Source organism: Camelus bactrianus, chromosome X (genome assembly GCF_048773025.1).
Source record: "Camelus bactrianus isolate YW-2024 breed Bactrian camel chromosome X, ASM4877302v1, whole genome shotgun sequence".
Taxonomy (NCBI): domain Eukaryota; kingdom Metazoa; phylum Chordata; class Mammalia; order Artiodactyla; family Camelidae; genus Camelus; species Camelus bactrianus.
In genome coordinates, this window is record NC_133575.1 from 23,748,478 (window position 1) to 23,770,121 (window position 21,644).

General features: G+C 37.4%; 1 protein-coding gene across 4 annotated transcripts in view; it reads left to right on the top strand.

Moving 5' to 3' along the window:
- Positions 1 to 21,644, top strand: part of GK (glycerol kinase) — a 69,760-nt gene that overhangs the window by 19,026 nt on the left and 29,090 nt on the right. For 3 of the 4 annotated variants that reach the window (XM_010970225.3, XM_074359824.1, XM_010970257.3), the window contains exons 5-11: positions 9,238 to 9,321; positions 12,607 to 12,683; positions 14,793 to 14,930; positions 17,185 to 17,294; positions 17,802 to 17,868; positions 20,812 to 20,847; positions 21,232 to 21,299. In XM_010970225.3, coding sequence (XP_010968527.1) covers positions 9,238 to 9,321; positions 12,607 to 12,683; positions 14,793 to 14,930; positions 17,185 to 17,294; positions 17,802 to 17,868; positions 20,812 to 20,847; positions 21,232 to 21,299 — 580 coding nt within the window. The remainder of the gene's footprint in view (positions 1 to 9,237; positions 9,322 to 12,606; positions 12,684 to 14,792; positions 14,931 to 17,184; positions 17,295 to 17,801; positions 17,869 to 20,811; positions 20,848 to 21,231; positions 21,300 to 21,644) is intronic. The other variant, XM_010970247.3, reaches the window with a different exon arrangement.

Sequence of the window (21,644 nt, forward strand, 5' to 3'; positions counted from 1 at the left end):
AAAGTCAAGATTGCAAATGTTTGCAGTCCCCTCTCTCGCCGTCTCTAAAGTACTTGTTCTTCCCATCTAAAAATTTGAATTCACTCTGCTGAGGTTATAAAAATAAAATCTCAAGCTTTTAGTTCCTTCTGCTTTGAATTTGGCTATTTCAACAGGAGTTCAAAAACTCAAAATCTCAAGTATACCACCGTTAGATGTCACATCTTATTAAAGGTAAATAACCATGGGTATATTTTAACATCACTCTTAGCACATGACAGTTCAGCTCTGAATGACACTGTCACTTGCTAAAAGGAAAATTTTGCTCTAAATATACAGTTACTAACAGGCGTCATTCTGTCACAAACAGCAAAGCACACTTTTTTGTCTATAAAATACTAGGTTGTAGGGTGGAGAGTGGAGGCAGCAATTGTCAGAGATGGGATTATAGAGTGAGCTATTTTTACTTTACAGTTACTTTAGTAATATTGTTAGTTTAGTATTGATTGGAAGAAAGTGATGTCATGCAGAAAATACACTAAAAAGGTACCTTGTAAGAGTAGCATGAATTCTTTGGGAAGAATCTTTATAAAAAAAATTAAGAGATTTAATGTTATTGTGTTTAAGAAAGAACTTAGTTTGTCTTCTGTATTTGTGATAAGAAATTAAAGGTGTAGAAAATGTCAAAGCATTGCAGCCAAAGGCCCTATTACACAAAAGTACATATTTTAAATCTTTACTTTGTTCTCATTTTCATGAGCAGCTCATTTTGAATATAAGCAGGGTATTACAATTTTAATGACTAGTACTTGAGAGAACAGTGTTAGCCAACTTCTTGAGCTAGTTAGGGCTTTACTATTTTTTCCCCTTGTGAAAGGAAGGGCCTACTCAAAAGAACCAGAAACTTCCTGTTAAGCTCGAAACTTTGAATTGTAAAAATGCAACTTTGGACTTTGAGTTGCCACTTTAAAATAATGCAACTAGGCTACTTGATGTTATGCTTACTATAGTGAAGGATTTCAGTAAATATTTTACCAGAAAAGCTTTTTGTTATGTGCTTATTTGCTCATTTTTTTCCCTTCTACCTGTGTTCCTCTGCACCTCATTCTATGTGCTTTGGAGTATTAATTCAATCTGTACCTATGAAATAAGAAGACATTTTTTCTATACTGAACCACATGCATGTTTTGAGAACCTCTTATGTCTTTGATGCTACACTGGGTGTGTTATTGAGGATATGAATTGTTGGCTGTTTTTGGAAACATTTTATAATCTGGCTTTGAAAAGAGACTAACACAAAATTAGGGAATAGTTGATAAATTGTGTGCTACTAAGTTAAATAAGAATTAGAGTCAGTGCATGCTCCTGTTGATTTTGAATTTTTGGCGTACCTTTGAGGGAGATTGAACTCCATTTTAGGCCTTGAAGAATGTATGGAAGGTTTACATTAAGAAAAGGAAGAATTAGAAGAGGGGTGGAGGGATAATTTGGGAGTTTGGGATTTGCAGACATCATCTGTAAACTATATAAAATAGATAAACAAGGTCCTTCTGCATAGCACAGGGAACTATATTCAGTACCCTATAAAAATAGCCTATAATGAAAAAGAATATGAAAAATAATATATGTAATTGAATCACTATGATGTACACCAGAAATTGACACAACACTGTACACCAACTATATATCAATAAGAAAAAGAAAGAAAAAAAAGCAAAGAGGAGAACAAAAGGAAAAAAGAAAAGGAAGAATTGAAGGATAGTGTGAACAAGCTATGAAGCAAAAATGTGTACACATATTTCACCAAAGAGTGAAGAGTCTGATCAGATTCAAGTATAGGATGACTAATTTACTAGTTTTAATAGAACTAGCAGTGATGCAAATGCTCAGTGCTAACTGCTATTACTAGGTACTAGGGATTATACTAAGCCATTTACTTATTTAATCTCAGTGACCCTGAAACAGGTTTTACTTGGCTTATTTCATGAATGATTGATGGAAAAGTTATATAATTTGTCCAATGCCATATAGGTATTAGTAGAGGTAAAGCCACATTTTGAATGTAAATCTTTCCAACCCCAAATCCCATGTTCTAATTTGGATAGATAGGGGTTGGCGAGGATATAGAGGACACCGTAAGCCATGGACTGGGCAACATGGAACAAAATGGGTGATAAAGGAGAGTTTAGCTTCCCACAATGGCGGAATGGGTTATTTCAAATGCACTTGTCTGCTGAGAACAATGAGAGAAGTCGGACAAAAAAAGAAACTGCCTAAAGAACTGGAAGGCTACCAAGGCAGTGAGAAATTGTGGGACCAAGATCCAGGAGAAAAGGAAAGCCCAGAGAGGTGAGTTTGGCATTTGTTGTTGCTTTTTCCCTAGAGATATCTATAGATTCTGAAAGGAGTATCTGAGAAGCTAAGCAGCACTTTTATAGGTTCCTTGAAATAAGGAGGCAAAAGGTGGAATCAGAGGCTGCCAAGGATGGTACTGAATATTGGTAAAATCCAATCCAGACTTTTTTTTTTGGTCTTTTTTTTTTTTTTTTTTTTTTTTTTTTTTTGGAGGAGGGAGGTAATTAGGTTTATTTATTTATTTCTTTTAATGGAAGGTGGGGGGAATATAGCTCAAGTGGTAAAGCACACGCTTAGCATGAATGAGGTCCTGGGTTCAATCCCCAGTGCCTCCTCTAAAACTAAATAAACTTAATTACCTACCCCCTCCTAAAATTTATTTTTTTAAAAATAACAAATATTTCTTTTAATGGAGGTGTACTGGGGATTGAATCTAGGACCTAGTGCATGCTAAGCACATACTCTACCACTGAGCTGTGCCCTCCCCTGGGAAGCCAGACTTTTGACTGCGACTGTGAAGGGCCAATCTTAGAAGTTAGGTAAATGGGAACTATACCAACCCTCACAAGAATTGAAGCCCAGATTCAAATAATTTAAAACCCTGACTGGTTTAATATGATTTTTTAAAAACATTTTTTTATTAATGTATAATCATTTTACAATATTGTGTCAAATTCCAGTGTTCAGCACAATTTTTCAGTTATACATGAACATATATACATTCATTGTCACATTTTTTTCTCTGTGAGCTACCATAAGATCTTGTGTATATTTCCCTGTGCTATACAGTATAATCTTGTTTATCTATTCTACAATTTTGAAATCCCGTCTATCCCTTCCCATCCTCCGTGGTTTAATATGATCTGAGATTGCTGATGCTCCTAGCCTAACTTCCTTTCAGAAACAAAAATGAATCCTATGGCGGGACAGTGTAGCTCAGGGGTAGAGCACGTGTGTTCAATCCTTGAGTACCTCCGTTAAAATAAATAAGGAAGTAAATAAACCTAATTACCTCCCCCCAAAACAAAAAGTAAATAAAATGAACCCTTTCTGGAAGAAAAATTATCTCTAGCACTTTTCATATACAATTTCTTGTTTTCTATTAAAAAAACCCCAGGCTTTCAAAACAACAATAACTAAAAACCAACATAAACAACTGACATTAGAAAAAGATCCATAGGAAATCCTCATATTAGAGTTAGCAAACTTTAAAATAACTATGACCTACATGTTCAAGGAATCTGTTGACAATATTGATAATCTTAGCAAAGAATTAGAAATTTCAAAATATGAATTCTAGGACTGTATTAAAAACTCAGTTGATGAATTTTATATCAGATTAAACACAGCTTATGATGAATTAGTTACCTGGGAGATCAGAAACAAATATCCAGACTGAAGAACAAAGAGACAAAGGTTTTGAAAATATAGGAAAAAATCCAAGAAAAATATGAAGTGAGGTAAGGTAAGAAGGTCCAACCTGTTTGTATTGGAGTCCCAGAAGAAAAGAAATGATAAAGTTTTTCAAAACTGATGAAAGATATCAAACCACAGATTGAAGAAGCACTGTGATCCTTAGACAAGATAAATACATAGAAAGCCGTACATAAAAGGACAATTGTAAAGTAGCCAAACGATATGACCTTCAAGAGAGCAATACTAAAACTTTCAGCTGATTTCTTAGTGGAAACAAAGTCAGAGTACAATGGAATGAAATCTTTAAGTGCTAAAAGACAATAACTTTCACCTAGAATTCTCTATCCTAAAGAAATGAAAATATCCTAAAGAAATGAAAATAAGGTATAAAGGCCAAGACAAACAAAAATTGATAGAAATCATTACAAGTAGATCCCTACTAACAGTCTTTTTCTGGTAGAAGAGAAACGTTCTTATGTGGAAATTTGACAATGCAAGATGGAATGCAGAGCCCTAGAAAGGGTAACTATGTAGGTCAGTCTAAATGAATTTGACTGTATAAAACAATAATGTATTGTGATGTTCAAAATATATTAAAAATTTAAATACTACATGGCAACAGTAGTACATGAAAGGAATATTGGGTAAGTGAGGTTAAAGTGTTTGAGCCCTTTTATTGTCAAGAATGCATGTTGTATATAGGGTAAGCAGGAAGAGTAAAATAATGTATAATTAACAAGCTTAAAGGGGAAATTGAATGATTTTTTTAAAAAGGAAAGAAAAAGGGATAGAAATAGGAAGAAAAGACAAATAGAAAGCATTTAAATCCTAATATGTAAGTAATTATGTTAAAAAGGACAAGATTCATCTCTGCAGTAAAATCTAGCAGAGGAGTTCATTGAGACTGCTGATGGGGTTAGTGCAGCGAGAACAGAGAAGCCAAGTTGGCAAGACCTTTCAGAGGAAAGGTATGTTTGGAAATTGAATAAAGATGAGACAAAAATAAAACAGGATTGCAAGATTTTCAGCCTGAAAGAACAGAAGGAAATTAAATATTATTTAGGGAGTGCCCACATGGGAGGGCCAACCTGGACTTTATTTTTTGGACAAAGTGAATATTGGGCTTAGAATCAAAGCTAATTTCTGGATAATTAAAACTTGTATCTCTATTATAAAGAGATTGTTCAAAATGTAGACTTAAATGTTGATAACATAGAGGTGATCGTCTCAGTTTATTATAGATGAATTCACTATAGGAATGAAAGTGAAATTAATTTGTTCAACAAAAGTGTACATACCTTTCTGTAGTAGACAGGTTCTATGATGGCCCCTAGGCATATGGTGGCAAACCAAGCAGGCACCATGCTTGGCTTTGTGACACAGAAGACTTAGGGATAGGAATTTGGAAGCTAGACAGAGGAAGGGGATTAGAAAAGGTAGACAGAGGAGTGATTAGCTGGGAAGAGAAGCCACTTGAAGTAATGACAAGGATAGATCTACCTCCAATTTTATTTCAACCAGGAAAACTAAGGTGTCCTGTCTCCCTGCAGGTCCTCAGTTGAGAATATCAGCATGATGATGTTAAATCTTTAGTAGCTTTATCTTAAAATAACACAAGGTGGTATTGATGGAAACAAAATCAGATTTTTACATATATTTGTCTTTGAGCTTCTTTGTCTTTGTTTGTATCATAGTCTATGGGTTTTCTACTTTTCCCTCCCTCTCTCTCTCTCTCTCTTAGATTTTCTTGCTTCCTTGTCCCTTTCTCTTGTAAATTTCTGTTCCTCTAGGCCTGTCCTTCTCCTCTTGACTTTTCTCTGTCTTTACTTACTAAATTTTATAACTAATAAGCAGAATTTGTTATAGACAGGGAAATGAGAGAGGCAGAGTCTACATTTCTTTTTTGTAGTTGCTTTTTATGTGGCCTTCTTTTTAATGGCTCAAGGGTCCTTGGTAAGCAATCCGCTCACTCACCTCCCAGTACAGTAACAGAGACAGGAGAATTTCAGAGTCCTGTTAGTAGACATGAAATATGCTTCTTTGAAGAAGTTGAAGACTGAGAAAGGCTACTTGTTCTTCCTTGCAAAAATTCCTTTTGTTTGTCTACTGGCATCTTTTATAACGGGTACACTGATAAGAGCAGGATAAAGTTTAAATGCGTCTATTGAAGCATGGATGGCCTGTTTTAGAAGTTTCATATTGTTTTAAAATGTGTTAATTCTGTGATGAAAGAGGCAAATGGTGTGATATCTAAAATGGAGATAAAATGCATCCCTGCTTCCCAGTCTCTATTGCATGATGCAGTCATTTACCACGATGACCTCACAGGTGGATGGCAGCAGCTTTGTGGCTCTGGATGTGAAGCAGGCCTTTGACTTCTCTCGGCTGTCTTGGTTTTCCTTGTCCCTCTGGTACTTTTCTTTCTCCCTCTTAGCGTTATCTTCACCAATATTTTCCAAAGAATTCCCTCTACTCTGCCCCTGCCATTTTTCTAAGCCTTTTCCTTCCAAAACTAACTATTATTAGTGGTCTACAGACCTTGCTGTCTTCTAAGAAGTATTGCAAAAAAAAGGTTTGGGTTTGCAAATGCACCACAGACTAAGCTGATGAAGTTCAAAACTATACAAGTGGTTCAACTGTCAAGAGGGGAAAGACTTGAATCATCAATATTTAGTACGTTCATAGATGCATTTCACCGATGCTACTGATGGAACATTCTGGCCTAACTAGGATGGCCCAACTGTTTCCCCCCTTCTTGGCCAGGTTTTGTCCCTCACTATTGAAGCTGACTGGTGCGCATGGCAAGCCTAGTGCAATATGACTCATCTGGTAGCTTTCTGTAGAGCACAATTTATGATTTAATATAGAAATATTATTCGTCATTAGGACTATAGTATCCAGGGAGGCAAGAGTCACTGACTTGAGACCTTTAGTATATTAAAGAAAACCACCAACAAAAATCATGGGTCTCTGAGCCATTATTCCTTATTTAAATGGTATTGCAAACATTTTTTTCTAAGATAATGGATTTAAAGTCCTCTGTGACACGTAATTCTTTATGCTGACTGTGGCAGTCTAAAACATTGGTCATCCTCTTTGCCTTTTTAAATTTTTACATACTCATTAAACCTAGGCCAGAGATTAAACCTGGTTAGTCATCTGGTGAGATCTGAAGGAACCTTGAGCTCAATTCTTTTATCTTTTCTGGAACTGATTTATGTTTCAGAGTATCAGCATGAAAGAAAACCATAGATGGCCAACCACCTCAAACTCCTTGGCCTTAAACAGCAAAGGTGTGTTTTTGTTTTTAATGGGTTTCTTTGGAAAGGAGCTGATTTTTTTTTTCTTTTATAAAATCTAGAGTATTCAACTGTTCAGCTTTATCAAGATCCACTTATTTTTCATTTTTCAAGTCTCTTTTTACATGGTTCTTTGAATGCCTTAGATCGCCTTCAATCCTGTGTAAAGAAATACTGCCATGTTTTGCAGTGATTGGATTCTTCAACTCTGACCAGAAAAAGAAACTAAATTAGATTTCAACTTTGAGGTCTGTGATCTTGTTTTAAGACTGTGAATTCATCCTGATTGTACCTATATCATAGGTGTTTTTTTTTCTTGGACAGTTAACTTATCATTTATTCCCCAAGAGGGAAGACATATAGTGTTCAGACACAACCAAGTACAGTTTGACCTGATTCAGATGGCTTAAAAAACAGATTCTCCTGAGCACTAGCCTGGTCCAGAGGACAGAAATATCATAGAAGTTTAATTCTGGATTCAGACTTTGGGTTCAAATTCTACTTTTTCTATTTACTACCATTCTGTGCCTGTTCCCTCAACAGTTAAGCTGGAGAAATTCTAAGTATGGACCTCATAGGCTTGAGGTGAAGATCAGTGATACATGTAGGACACTTAAGCAGTGCCTAGCAGACTATAAATCTTCAGTAAATGTTCAGAACATGGCCACTGTTCTGAATTGGCTGATAGCCTTTTTAATCTAGGAATGCCAGATGAAATGGCTGATTTATTCACAACAGGTATTCTTAGGGTACATGCAGAGCCTACCTGGGGTCACACACACTCATGTAAGCCATTGGCATTTTGCATTTATACACCTAACAGTTGAAGTAGGCTTCAGCCCCCCAATTTTGACATACACGTTTTGATTTACCCTCCTCCTCAACTCTCTATTTTTCTTTTGGCCCCACCTGATCTCTGAAAATGTCCTCAGTCATCAATACTCCCTTCCCCTTTGCAAATTACCTTTTACCCAGCTTAATTAGTAGCTTAACTTTTGGCTAGTGGTAACACATAGCAGTTATATCTGATTTACTATTACCATGTTTTGCGAGGGAAACAACCTGATAACACTGCGTAACTGTCAGCAGCCCTTGCTTAGGGTGTGTTCCGTAACCCGAGCCTGCCTTCCTGTCGGGCCAGCAGCGCCTCATAACAAACCATCCAGAGGAGATGTATTATTTGCCTTTGCTCCCAGTCAACTGAAAATACTTTAGATTATCTCTAGTGTGTTCATTTCTTCTTTTTCTTCAGCACATTTCCCTTCTATTGTTAAGACTAACCAAAACTGATGTAATTTCTAAATATTCTAAAAGTGATTTCTTCATCTATACTGCTACTCATCACTGAACTAACCCTGGTCCATGGGCATCGAGGCAACTGCATTTCTCTTCACTCTTAAGACTTTGTTTTTCAGAACAAACTAAATCTACCAGGCATATATTAGATATGGCTTTATTTAATACAAATAAAAATTTCAGATCATCCAAGTTGGGTTTTTTTCCAACTTATTCATTTGATGGTCTAAACCATTTAAGTCCAATTTATTTGAGGCTAAATAAGGGGCGTGCGTTCTAGAAACAAGCTGTATGGTATTCTGGATTCTGTTTTCCTTCTGATATTTTTCTGAATTACTTTGGAACTTAGCAATTCCTTGTTCCCTCTAGACATTCCAACCTACCAGGGAAGTGCTTTCCTGGGGCTACGCCTTCCCAGAGCAGCCCTTTTATGTCTTCCTGCAGATGGCCCCAACAGACTGTAGCGCACTCTTTAGCTTTCCTTTCTGACATCCCCTGACATCCCCTAGGGATGTGCTCACTCACTGCATCACAAAGCCTTTCAATTCAGTGGTTGGGTGAGCAGTCAATAACCAACTGAGAAACTTTCCTAACTAGGACACGGCTACATGGCCAGGTAGCAAAGAGTCATGCTGAACAAGAAGTAGGTGTTTACCTGGTCTTTGCCCAAATGGAAATGCCACTGAACCAGAGACTCTGACTGGATTGCCCCGTTCCCCTTCGACTCCGTGTCTCTTCCTTTTCTTGTTCTACGCTCAATGAGTAGAAAAATGTTCATTCTCATGAACTCGCCTGAGTGATCTGCCATTTCCTAAATGGTCAGGAAGAGAACAGAGACCTTGAACCTGGCCATCTCTAGCATGAACTGCCATTATTTCTCCTAATGCTCCAGCTGCTCCAGTTTCTCCTGGCCCTTCCGATCCAGCTGCCGTTGTTCCCTCTGGCTCTTCAGTTCCAGCTGCTGGCGCTTCCTCAGGTATTGGTGCTCTGCCTCTTGCTCACATCTTGGCCTTCCGACTCTGACCTACTGGGGGAAACTGACCAATGCTGTTGCTGGATCTGGATCTGGCACCTCTTTTAATTGTTCTCAGAAATTACCTCCATGAGGGGCTTAGTCCTCCAGCTTGGGGTCTTCTCTTTGGCTTTTGGTCCCTTATTCTGCAAATCTAATTCTGCCATCTCAGCTTCTTTAATGAGTTTTCAATTTTTTTTGTTCTTAATTCAATTAATTTTGAGCATTTGTGAATTACTTAGTACCGACCACTGACATTTTTCTCTTTGGCAGTTTTACTAATTCATTCCATATATTCTAATTACCTTAAACTCTTGGGCTATAAACACAAAGTAAGAATTATGCCAGCCGTCTGTGATCATGGAATAATAGAAGGAGAGAGAGACTTTAGAGACTGTTCCAACTGCCTTGTTTTATATTCAGGAAATCCAGGCCACGAAGGGTAAAATGATTTGCTTGAGTCTCATAGCTTATTGGTGGCAAAGCCAGAAGATGTAGATTTCGCATCCAATGTTTTGACTCTTTTGGCAAAGGGTTAATTCTGTGGACACCAGTGTGAATAGTTGGAAGCTTTCAGTGAGGAGTATAGTGCCCAGTTTTACATAAGTGGTCCTTGTCAAGGAGTAATAGAGCCACTGAGACTCAGGGAGCAACCTGATGATCACATCAGTTTGTCTTTAGTTTTGTTTTTAAACAAATGATTGGAACAAGTTCAGTATCCTAAAGAACATGCCCTAGAAAAGAGGTTCTCCAGTTCTAGTATAACACTGAGTAACACAGGTAGAAAGACTCAGGCCTTCCTTGTCTGGACCTTCAACCAGAATCCTCTAGTGTAGGCCCCAGGATATGTTATTTCAGAGTTTTTTAGGTGGTTCTTGTGTGCTTCCTGGATAAGAATCACTGCTGTTGAGTCTAACAGTGTTTCTTAAAGGGGGGCATCAATTTAAAAGGTGTATTCTGGGCCCCCTCCCCAGACCTACTATCATAGAATTCTTGGGAATGGGGTTTATATTTAAGATCCCTAGTGACTTTGATGTCCATTAAAATATAGGAAAATGCTGATCTGGAAGCCAGTAAACAAAAAGCCTAGAGCAGTGGTTTTCATGTCCCTTGGTAAGAAATGTATTTTACATCATGGTTCAAGAAATCAACGTAACTAAAGCAAGATTTCACAAGTCAATACTTATTTTACTGAGGTTAGTGAATGCTGATATTCTCCATTCTAATCCATCCTATTTCCTTTTTTTAAAGTAGGTAGTCTAAACTGAATTACGCTTGTTAATTCTACCAATCGTAGATTTAAAACTTTTCTCTCGAATTCCTCTACTTTTCCCAACTACTGCGGTTAAACCATTAACACCTGCTGGGGTTGCTTGCCTATGAAGAAGGTCCACTTTTGTTGCAGTCATACGATGCTGTGAAAAAAGTGGATTGCCCTTGTTCCCTGGCCTTGGGAGATCTTGCCAACTCTATGCTGCCGCTGCTACTGCTGCTGCTGGCTTGTATCACTCACAGGGCAAGTAATAGAAAAGTCAACCCCAACTAAATGAGGTTAAAAGAAAAAAAAAAAAGGAATTCAAAGAGTGGCTCAGTTCGGGTGCTGTTTGATTCCAGAGTCAAACGATATCACCCGGATCCCACAAGTCTGTCTTTTCTGGGATGGCCCCAGATGTGGCCGTTTCAGCTGTCTACACGAGGGCAGCAGCCCCAGCTATGTGCTCTACCACGCTGAGCTGAGGACGGAGAGTCTTGCAGATTAAGCACAAGTCTCACTTGGGCTGATTAGACCCCATGTGCTCTCTGCTCTCCAGAACCCACCACTGGGGTAGAGGCACAGTACTGGAGCTGGGGATGGGGTTGAATTTCATGCAAGCCACACAGCTGAGGATGAGAGAGGAATGGTTTTCTAAGGGGAATTGGAGCTACTGCTCCCAGCAGCAAGAGGAATGGATGCTGGGCACCAAATGAACATGTCATCTCTAGCCCATGTGTTTCCATGCTATTCCTCTTGACCTTCTGTTTCCTTAGTTATGATAAACCTTTTGTTGCTTTTTTCCCCACCTGTGGAAACCAGTATAGTGTACTGAAGTCCCCGATTTAATTAATTGAGTGCCAAGTAGCCACTGTCAAAATCAAGCACAGACAGCCCTCAAGGGTAATGATGGTTTAAGTACTTTAAAAGAATTGATTAAAATTCACTACAGGAAATGACTAGTTTTTAAATGAAGAGGAGGGAATAGTATAGTTATGGGTGAACCATAAACTAGACACTCGCTGCCAGCACTCCCACGTGTGGTGGGCAAGCGTGCGGAGTCTTCCCGGCGCCCTTTAAATAGCCTGTGGGCCTGCGTCTTTTCAGGAGGCATCTGAGCACCGTCAGTGCCTAAAAATATCGAGTGACCACTAACAGATGAAAAGGTATACAAGTTAAGTACAAAACTGAAATCTGACCAAGAAAGCTCAGCTGAGCCTATTGTTCACCTTTCACGATTGCTTTATGTACAATCTCATGCCTTCTCTCTCTCAAGCCTTCTGTCACGAAGCAGAACAGAACTTTCTCCAAGGGGGATCAGAAAGTGGAATTATTTAGTAAAAATAATGTTGATATGTTAAAATAGAGGGGGGTTTTATTTATTTATTTTTTAAAGCAATCTAATATGGAGAAAGGATGGTAACCTTTAAATAATCTTTTGTAACGATTCTGGGTTCTAGCCTCCTTTGAAAGAGTTTAGTGTAAATAAGCATTTAGTATATGAGCAACTGAATTTTCTATTTTTTCCTTCCATAATAGTGTTAGGTTCTCGGCTGTGTCACACATTGCTCCCAAGTGTTTCTAAGATCCATGCTTTATACACAGTACAGTGACCCTGGGCTGTACATTCTGCCCTGGCAACTAGCCTGTCTAGCATTCAGATTTTTTCAGTACTCACTATGCATAGAAAATCCATATCCGAAACAATTTTTTCACTTTTTCTATAAAAAAGATACAAAATAAGTGCCCTAAGGTATGTATTGTTCTCCTAACTTGGTCTGTAATTTTGCATAAAAGCTTTGAATTCTCATAAATTTGGTCTCTTTTCTAACAGTATGCCCATTCATTTCTAATTTTCTAATTTCTGTCTTTTGAAAGCTACAGCATTTTAATTGCTTGTGGAAACTAATCGGTCTCCTGTCCTTGACAGTGATTTCATTAAAATCTGAATTTTTTAATGAAGTTTTTCGTATTTATTATTATATTTTGGTCTACAGTGTGGCTTGACCTACGAACCCAGTCTACCGTTGAGAGTCTTAGTAAAAGAATTCCAGGAAATAATAACTTTGTCAAGGTAAGACATCTCTTCAAAAGTATACTATAAAAAGAAAAATGCATATTTAAAAAAAAAGTTTAGCGATTTCACCAGAAAGACTACTCAGCTGTTACATCTTATTGCGCAATACTTATTTGATGCAATTTGTAGAATATTTCTCTGCAGACAATTGAGGACAACTCAGGTCTTTACCTTTCCATCTTCCTTGCCCTGTGGTAGACTAGAGGAATAATACTCTGAGGTTGATAGGTTGGAGGGGATTATAAGGTGTCCCCGTGCCTTAAACCATACTCCCTAGGAAATACTTCCTATGATTTAACCATGCTTTCCAAATCCTTCTCTCTTGTTTTTCTACTATCCATCAAAGAAAATTCTGGATGCTTTTGAGTTTTGGGGCAACTGGATTCAGGGAGAGAAGGTAGAAGGCATTCCAGCCTTTACTTGAACTCCTCTTCTGCTGTCTTCATATGAAGAAGCCAATAAAACAATGCCTGATTTTCAGTGCTTACATACATCTCTCTTCAGATAAATGAAGGGAGAGAGAATTTTTGAAACAAGTGTGGTATTTTTCTCAGCAAGGTCAAGGTCAAGCTCTTCTAGTATCCAAAAGAAAGTTCTGGGTTTTGGTTTATTCCCTTTATATTTGTCAATGGGACTCTTAGGGCAGTTTCTTGCAGTTCTTGGTTCTGAAACTAGTGCTCAACTCCCATTAATTCCAGCAATCTAACAAACCATTTCCCATTCTCACCCGCCCAAACAACTTCAGGCTTGTCCTGAAGACACCCTTAACCATTTCCTAATCTGTTTTCTCGGTCAACCTGCCCAACCCTCATCCCAACTCCAACTGCGCTTTGCTTCAGGGAATGCATATTTTTCTCTCTAAAGCCATTTTAGGCAACTTTGACACGTTCTACTTAAATAATGATGAGATGTTCTAATGCTATATCTCTGTAGTGGTTTGTGGGATGGCCCTTGGTCCTTAAAATCAAAGAAACGTCGCAAAAATGATTTCTTTTTATTATTTTTGAGCATTGATTTTTTTTTCTAGGAAAGCTGGAAAACTGTGAGTTAAGATTCTTAACTTATAAGGTTGCATTAAAGTACTAAAACCTTTGGTTTGAGCTTTTGTTTACTAAGCATATCCATAGAGATGAGAAGGAAAGGTGTAGTTGCTGTAGTTAGGTGACAAATGAGAATAGGATTCAGGGAGGGAAGGATAGTTGCATTATTTTGACATATGTATTTTCTTAACCACTTACACCAGCCCTTATAAATAAATTTAGTGCCTAATATACTAACAAAAATGAGTTGGACCTCATCGTTCTCAAGGAAGATCGATAAGCCCATATGTGTTTCATTCTTACCCTTTCACCTTTATTCAGTTCACCCTCCCTTTGTTCAATATATTTGCTGAATTCAGGCAACTACTTTTTTTGTATATACTAATTTTTTTTTAGTTTACTGAGGTCACATTGGTTTAGAACATCAAATAAGTTTCATGTGTGCTACATTATCTTTTGACTAGCAACTACTTTCTTAAATAGAACATCTGTGTTGCTTTAATGTGGTGTGTCTTTGAGTTCTACTTTATTCTCTACTAATTTTATGTTATTTGAATACGTATGTGCGTTGAGTATGTATTTATGTTATTTTTTTACACATAAATTGCTGTTAAGTCATATGCTTTAAAACATAGTCTTCTGGTTATGGTCATTAGTTTATGATTGGATATACTGATTTTCAATAGTTTATCACTTTCATGGAATATAAAATAAAAGGCACAGTTTTGGGCTAGGTTCTGTGTATATTACTAATTCATCACAAATGTTACATCACATCTATGTCTTAACTATCTAGATTTCAGGGTGCTGTGTCATTTAATTTTCTCTTTGCCTTTCTATGTGGATGTTCTTTGAACTGCAAATATATCACTCTGACCTTTGTTCATGAGCATGCTTTTCTGTGCCATGAGATAGGAAAACTATTTTTTTATCCATAATACCATGGGATTGCCTTTAGAGCCATTGAATATTTTCTGGTTGGTTGTGTTTTTTTGATTTGGTATTTTGTTTTATTTTAAACTGTTATGAGTTTAACTTGCTGGCTGAATTTCATAACTGTTTTTAGTCCAAGACAGGCCTTCCGCTCAGCACTTACTTTAGTGCAGTGAAACTTCGTTGGCTCCTTGACAATGTGAGAAAAGTTCAAAAGGCAGTTGAAGAAGATAGAGCTCTTTTCGGGACCATTGATTCATGGCTTATTTGGGTATGTTTAAATATAATGTGTGTATGGAGAAATTTTCAGAAACTTTTTAGACCACCTTGCTTACCATTTTTTTCTACGAAGAGTTCAAATTTTTTAGTTGGCAGCATCGTTAAGAAAAGCCACTCATAAACCCGCAGAACACTTCAGCCTCCATTTGAGAGGCACTTTTGCCTCCTTCCTCTTTATTTTTTCTTGCCTTATTTCAGTAAAAATGGAGGATGATTACCAAAACCATATCTCACATCTATTATCTTTAGAATAGCTAATGTAATTAATTAGCAGTTAGTAAATTTAGCCTTTAGCTCTTGCCTATCATGCAGTTCCTTGGTATCCGCAGGGTATTGGTTCCAGGACCCGCGGAGGATACCAAAAGACACAGATATCAAGTCCCTTAGTCAGCAGTTCTGCATCCATGGATCATATACTACTGTAGCATTTATCTTAAAATTCCACATGTAAGTGGACCTGTGCAGTTCAAACCAATATTGCTCAGGGGTCAATTGTACTTCCTTTCCACTAGCCATTTCTTGGAAGAAATAACTATTTAACATGATAAAACACCTGGGCTACTTTTAGCATTTACTTTCTTTTTTTTTTTTTCTTTTCTTTTTTAATTAATTTATTTGGGAGAGCTGGTAATTAGGTTGATTTATTTATTACTGTGTTTTAGAGGAGGTGCTGGGGACTGAACCCAGGACCTCACACATGCTAAGTATGTGCTCTAAGCCCGTGAGCTATATACTCTCCCTTTAGCATTTACTTTCAACATCACACAGCTGTCTCTTCATTAAACTGCAATATGAAAAGTCATAGTGGAAATTTCTGCTATATAATCTTTTTCCCTGAGCTGTACATGGATGAGTAGAAACAGACATTTCCCAGCTATATCTTAAAACTACGTATTTTCTCCCTTCACCCCCCTCCCCTCACATGCACATCCTCTGCTATTTTTATTGTGGGCATTTTCAAATAGACCCAAAAAGCAGAGGGAATACTGTCAGGAACCTCTAAATCAGTGAGTCAGCTACAGCCATCGACTGTGGCCAATCTTGTTTCAACCATAGCCACATTCTCTTTCTCCCCGTGGATAATTTTCAGGCAAATCCCAGGCATAGTATTTCATTTGTAAACACTTCTGTAAGTTTGTGATTCTCTTTTTCAACATTCAAGGGAGCTTCAAGGGAACATTGCCCCTATTTCTCACGTGTCAGATCCCTGGAGCAGATCTTTCAAAACCCCTTTCAGGAAGTGGCGCCTTCTCCAGCCCTCCCAGTGCTTGGCCAGGGCGGGTTGTGCTTTGTGCTCATGGCCAGCAGTCTTCATACGTGTCAGTCACAGTTGAAATAGTTCTGACAATAGTTCTCAGAATTTCCTGGAGCCAGAGCAAGACAGGGTGTGGGAACTGTGAGCTGCAAGAGACTCGAGGCTGTACCCCTAACTTGATGCCATTTCTCCACTTTTGTTGCTTTCATACCTCTTATTTCTTCTACAGAAAAGAAAGCAGCCGTACTTGCAGTTCAAGTCCAAGGGTATTAACATTAGAGAGTTTAAAACCCTGCTTTCAGGATATGTGCCTGGGTCAGTGCCAGCACAGCCCAATGAGAATCGTTATTACAAAACACACGTGTGCAAGTGCACACGTACACACACACATACACAAACACAAGCAAACAACAACAGCAACACAGGGTTCAGTAAGATCCTGAAGAGGCAGTCATTTCAATGTATTTCACTTTGCCAAATTTAATAAGACTTTCCATCTTCCAAAGATGAGAGAATGAAAACAAAACAGAATTTTTAATCCATCATTAGCTAGAACTATGCTGTCCACATAAAGCTACTGAGCTGCATAAGGCTATTGAGCACTTGAAATGTGGCACATTCTGACTCGAGATGTGAGTGAGTATAAAATACACACTGTATTTCAGAGTTAGTACAAAAAGGAAAGGTATCTCAATAATCATTTTTTATATTGAAAGGGTATTTTGGATATATTGGACTAAATAAAATATATTGTATTATTAATTTCACCTGCTGCTTGATGCTTTTTAAATGTAGCGACTAAAACATTTTAAATTACATATGCAGCTCCCATTATGTTTCTCTTGGACACTGCTGAAAACTAGAAAATTCAGTAATTGAAATGTTCCATCTTCCTGTTTTATGTGTTCTGCTGCTGATTATGGCTCTTGACAGAGTGTAAATTAAATTGCAAAAACGTACACATTTAACATGTCCTTTTCATTCTGTCTAGAGCTTGACAGGAGGAGCCAGTGGAGGTGTCCATTGCACGGATGTAACAAATGCGAGCAGGACAATGCTTTTCAACATCCATTCTTTGGAATGGGATAAAGAGCTCTGCGAGTAAGTTGTGTTCTGTCCTAAGAATAGTTTTCCAAATAGGTTACCTATTTATAACCTAAATCTTACTATTTTCAGATGTCAGTGGAGCACCAAACTTTAATTGTTGATATTTCAACTACAAAATACAAGTCTGTGTCATGTATTCTTTTAAAGGAGACTAATATTGCATGTATAATAAATAGGCCAAATTAAGTAATTGTCTTGATTATTCTTCAAGAAGACTAGGTTCCTTTCTAAAAGTACTTGGGTTTCTGTGTGCTTTTCATTTTGTATTGATTTGTTTGTATAAAGTTAAAACGTTAAACATCCAAGCATACAGTGTGTTCTGCTGGCTTATTTATTTGTTACTATTTAACTCTATACTCAAATACACCCGTTTCTAATTGTTGTTTACATTGGTTTTTTACCTTTCTTTTTTTTTTTTTGGTTTTTTACCTTTAAATACATATAAATGTTTCTAGATGTTTACTGACAATAGTGTTATACACAATCTTTATTGTTTTTTAGATTTTTTGAAATTCCAATGAAAATTCTTCCAAATGTCCGGAGTTCTTCTGAGATCTATGGCCTAATGGTAAAAAAAAAAAAAAAAAAAAAAAAAAAGCTTTACTATTCAGAAGTCAAAAGTCAATTGTGTGATGTTTTTTATTTTGAGAGCTGTGAATTTTTTGTGAATGTTGGCAGTATGTAAAATAAGAATTTAGTATTGTTTAAATAGTTTTATAACTTAAATCCTTAAGAACCCTTCCTACCAATGGATTTTATATTTTATAAACCTTAACTGGCTTTTCTTTGAGTATTTGAAAGTATTAATGGAATAATCTAATTATAGAGGATGGCAGGGGAATGTTTGAGCCAGTTAATTTTTTTAATCCAAATAACTGTTTAGCAGTTGTGATGCCTGCTTTTAATTTATAGGAAAGTCTCTTCACATTTTTTCCTGTTGAATCTCTTTTAATAACCAAACCATGTTTCATCTTAGATTCTTTGTCAGCCTGAGCAAAACCTGAGCAAAGAAACTGAAAGCAGAGTCTGTTTCTGATTTGTGATTGCTAATTAAACGGGTTTTCATCATGGACGTTTTTACTGTTGCTTTCATTGAAACCCACAAGAAAAGCAGTGTCAGCAAAAAGTCCACTTAGCATCATTGAGTGTCTCTGATTACTCAGCAGAGATGCAAATCTCTAAGAGGATTTGAACTGGTGTTTAAGCTCAAAAATCTAGAATTTATGGTAAAATTTAAGAATGTCTAAGATTAATTGCAAAAAATGACATTCCACAAAAAATATTAGATACTCTTATAGACTTTATTATTAAATTGAGTTATTGAATTGAATACTCAGTGTTGTAGATAAAGTCTAAGCAAGAATTCTTAAATGTTTTAATTATAATAAAGCCTTTCAAGGCAACATGGAATTTTTAAAGGGAAGCATAGTTGCTTATCTACAATTTCAAAGTGCTTTGATGATTTCATAGCTATCTACAAACTGACTTTAGTCAGAGAAAAAAACTTTTCTTGAGAAACAGTTTCAGAGGATGGTTGAAAAAATTTCACTGGCCTAGTTTCTCTTGTATTTAAATATTATTGCTTCTGTCCCCCCTCTCTCCCCTTTGCTGACTGTAGAAAATCTCTCATAGCCTGGTGAGTAGGTTGCCCACCAATTATGCTACCCATTCATTTGGAAAAGATACAGTGCATTTCCATTTAGTTTTAGTCAAGCAGAAGTCTGTTTACTTAACAGATTTATCTGGAATCTTCCATGACCCTCCAAATTATTATAAGCTCTAGTCAAGCATTAGGTGTTTTTAAAACTTAATCTTACTTGTTTATTTTTTTAAGAATCTCATAAGATCAAGAGTGAGATTTCACAATAAAAGATGAAGGTGATTTTCTGGAATGAGAAATTCTTATGGTCCCCATTACAAAGTACAGCTGTGATGTGCTTTGGGCTTTAGCATAACAGGGAAATCAGATGTCGTTTTTAAATGTCCTGAACATCTATCTTGAATGTTATCTTGCCCAACCTTTCAGACCAGTTAGTTGGAAATGCACTGTCACTTTTTCTGCATGCTTCACCAGAGAATATTCCCAGGAATCCTCCAGAGATCCCTCTCTGCGAAGGAAAAGGAGCGCTTTCTGTGCCTGACCGCACGCATACAGTAGATCCTGCTGGTTGTTCGATGTTAACTTCAATAGTATGAGCAAGGGCTTCTTTCTGTATTTAAATACATCAAGATATACAGCCTCTAGGTTTCCTAATTCTCTCTCAGCCCTTTATGGAATTTACCCTTCACTTATTATCCAGGTTCAGATTTTCTAAGACTATTTACAGTAAATAAAAAGACAGGTCTTGAACTAACCAGAAAGCGTGAAAGAAATAAAATGATAACTACTACCTAGAGGGTATTTTCTGTTTTGTAAAGGGTTTCCACACAGATGCTATTATTTCCTTGTAGCCATGTGAGGTGGCCTCTATTTTTACCCTCGCTTTAACACCCCAGGAACTGGAAGCTCCCAGGGGCCAGGAGACTGGCTTCCAAATGGCAGGCTGAACGGTCGGGCCAAAGCTTTTGTTTGGCGCTCTTCCTGGTACATCACCTGTACTTAAGGGAACATATTCCTTTCCCCTAATTTCCTAATACCGGTACAGATTGCTTTGTATGAGTGTAAAGTATTCCTTTAAAAATTAAGTTTGGTAAACTCCACAGTCAGCCACTGAAATCTCATTTTTCCCCCTGGAATGCTGGCCATCCTTGATCAAAATAGAAACCACTATTCATCACATAAATTAACTCTAACTTATAAAAAACTTGAAGGGTGATGTTGGTTATGAACAAGTAATACCCAGTACCTGAACACTCTTGTGTTTCTTTTCTTTTTTTTTTTCTTTTGGTGGGGTTGTGGTGATCCAACTGATTGATTGATTGATTTGTGGGTAGGACTAGGGATTGAAGCCAGGACTTTGTGCTTGCTAAGCACGTGCTCTACCAGTGATCTATCCACCCTGTGTTTCTTACTTAAGCAGTTTGGGTAGGAAGTACAGTTGATAAAATGCAACATTCCAAAGTAAATATGTTCCATGCTGTTTGATAGCTATTCATATGTTCATTTAAAAGGATGTGTTAGTCTTTAGTAGCAGCAATAATAGCAAAGAGCAAATGGACTTTGGCATTCATATAAGCTCAATAAGGCCAGTCCCATTTTGTAGATAGAGGCCTAGAGAGGTTTCAGCTGCCTGCTCGGTGACTGAGTGACTAACCAGGAGTACAGCCCACGTCTCCTGACTGCCAGCCCAGTGTGTCATGTCCGCACTCCAGTGCCATGCCTCTTCCTGCCATTCTAGGAATCTTTCTAGTGTCTGTCTCTCTGAACCACTCATGTAGTTGAAACAATGGCTTTGTCTTGTCTGCCCACATGCTCTGGCATGTTGCTCTTCGTGTTCGTTTCTGTTGCAGTTATGTTAGTGGAGCCAACAGTTTGTGATTATTCATAATCCTTTTTTTAAAATTTTATTAGAAAGCTGGGGCCTTGGAAGGTGTGCCAATATCTGGGGTAAGTCTCATCAGCAACCATCTCCCTGTGACCTCCCTACCCCCAATCCCTTCCATGTTACAGCTTTCCTTAATCAGTCTGCTGCTTCCTTAACTGTGAAGAATAAATAAGAGCAGCAGAATTGGCTAATTCATGTTCTTATGTGACACAGTGTGGGCCACTGAAAATTTTCTGAGTAAATTAATTGGAAATCTCCCTTCCCGTACCTGTTACCTCAGAGGAGTGTTAACAAATGGGAAAATGGCCAAGTGGAGGCAATGCAGAGAACATAAGACAGTTCATTCCTTCATAAATAAAGAAGGAAAGATAAATCTTATGGTTCTTGTAAAAAGGAAATTAATAGTAGTCTTAGTTGGTGTTCTTTATTGTCATTTATACTTTCAGTGTTTGGGGGACCAGTCAGCTGCACTGGTGGGACAAATGTGCTTCCAAGATGGACAAGCCAAAAACACGTGAGTTTCAGAAATCTGAAAACCAATGGCGTTTTGTTGGTTTGTTTGTTTTTCCCTTTGGTGTTTTGAATGAGGAAAAGCTTTTGAAGTTCATCTGAGCTGAAAATTAGTAGCTTCAGAGTTCCAATAAAGATATAAAAATGTTTTCCCGTTTGTATTTCTTCATCTGCTTCAAATAAAATACATTATGCCATAGGTAAACACACTGATGAGGCTTGTGAAAACCGTGATTTATAAAGGTCCATACCTTTTTCATCCAGAAACTAAATTTTGGTTTAAAGTATTCTTGCCTTTTGGGGAGCTTGTTCGGGGATGGGAGGAAGGTTGAACAGAGGGGAGGAAGAG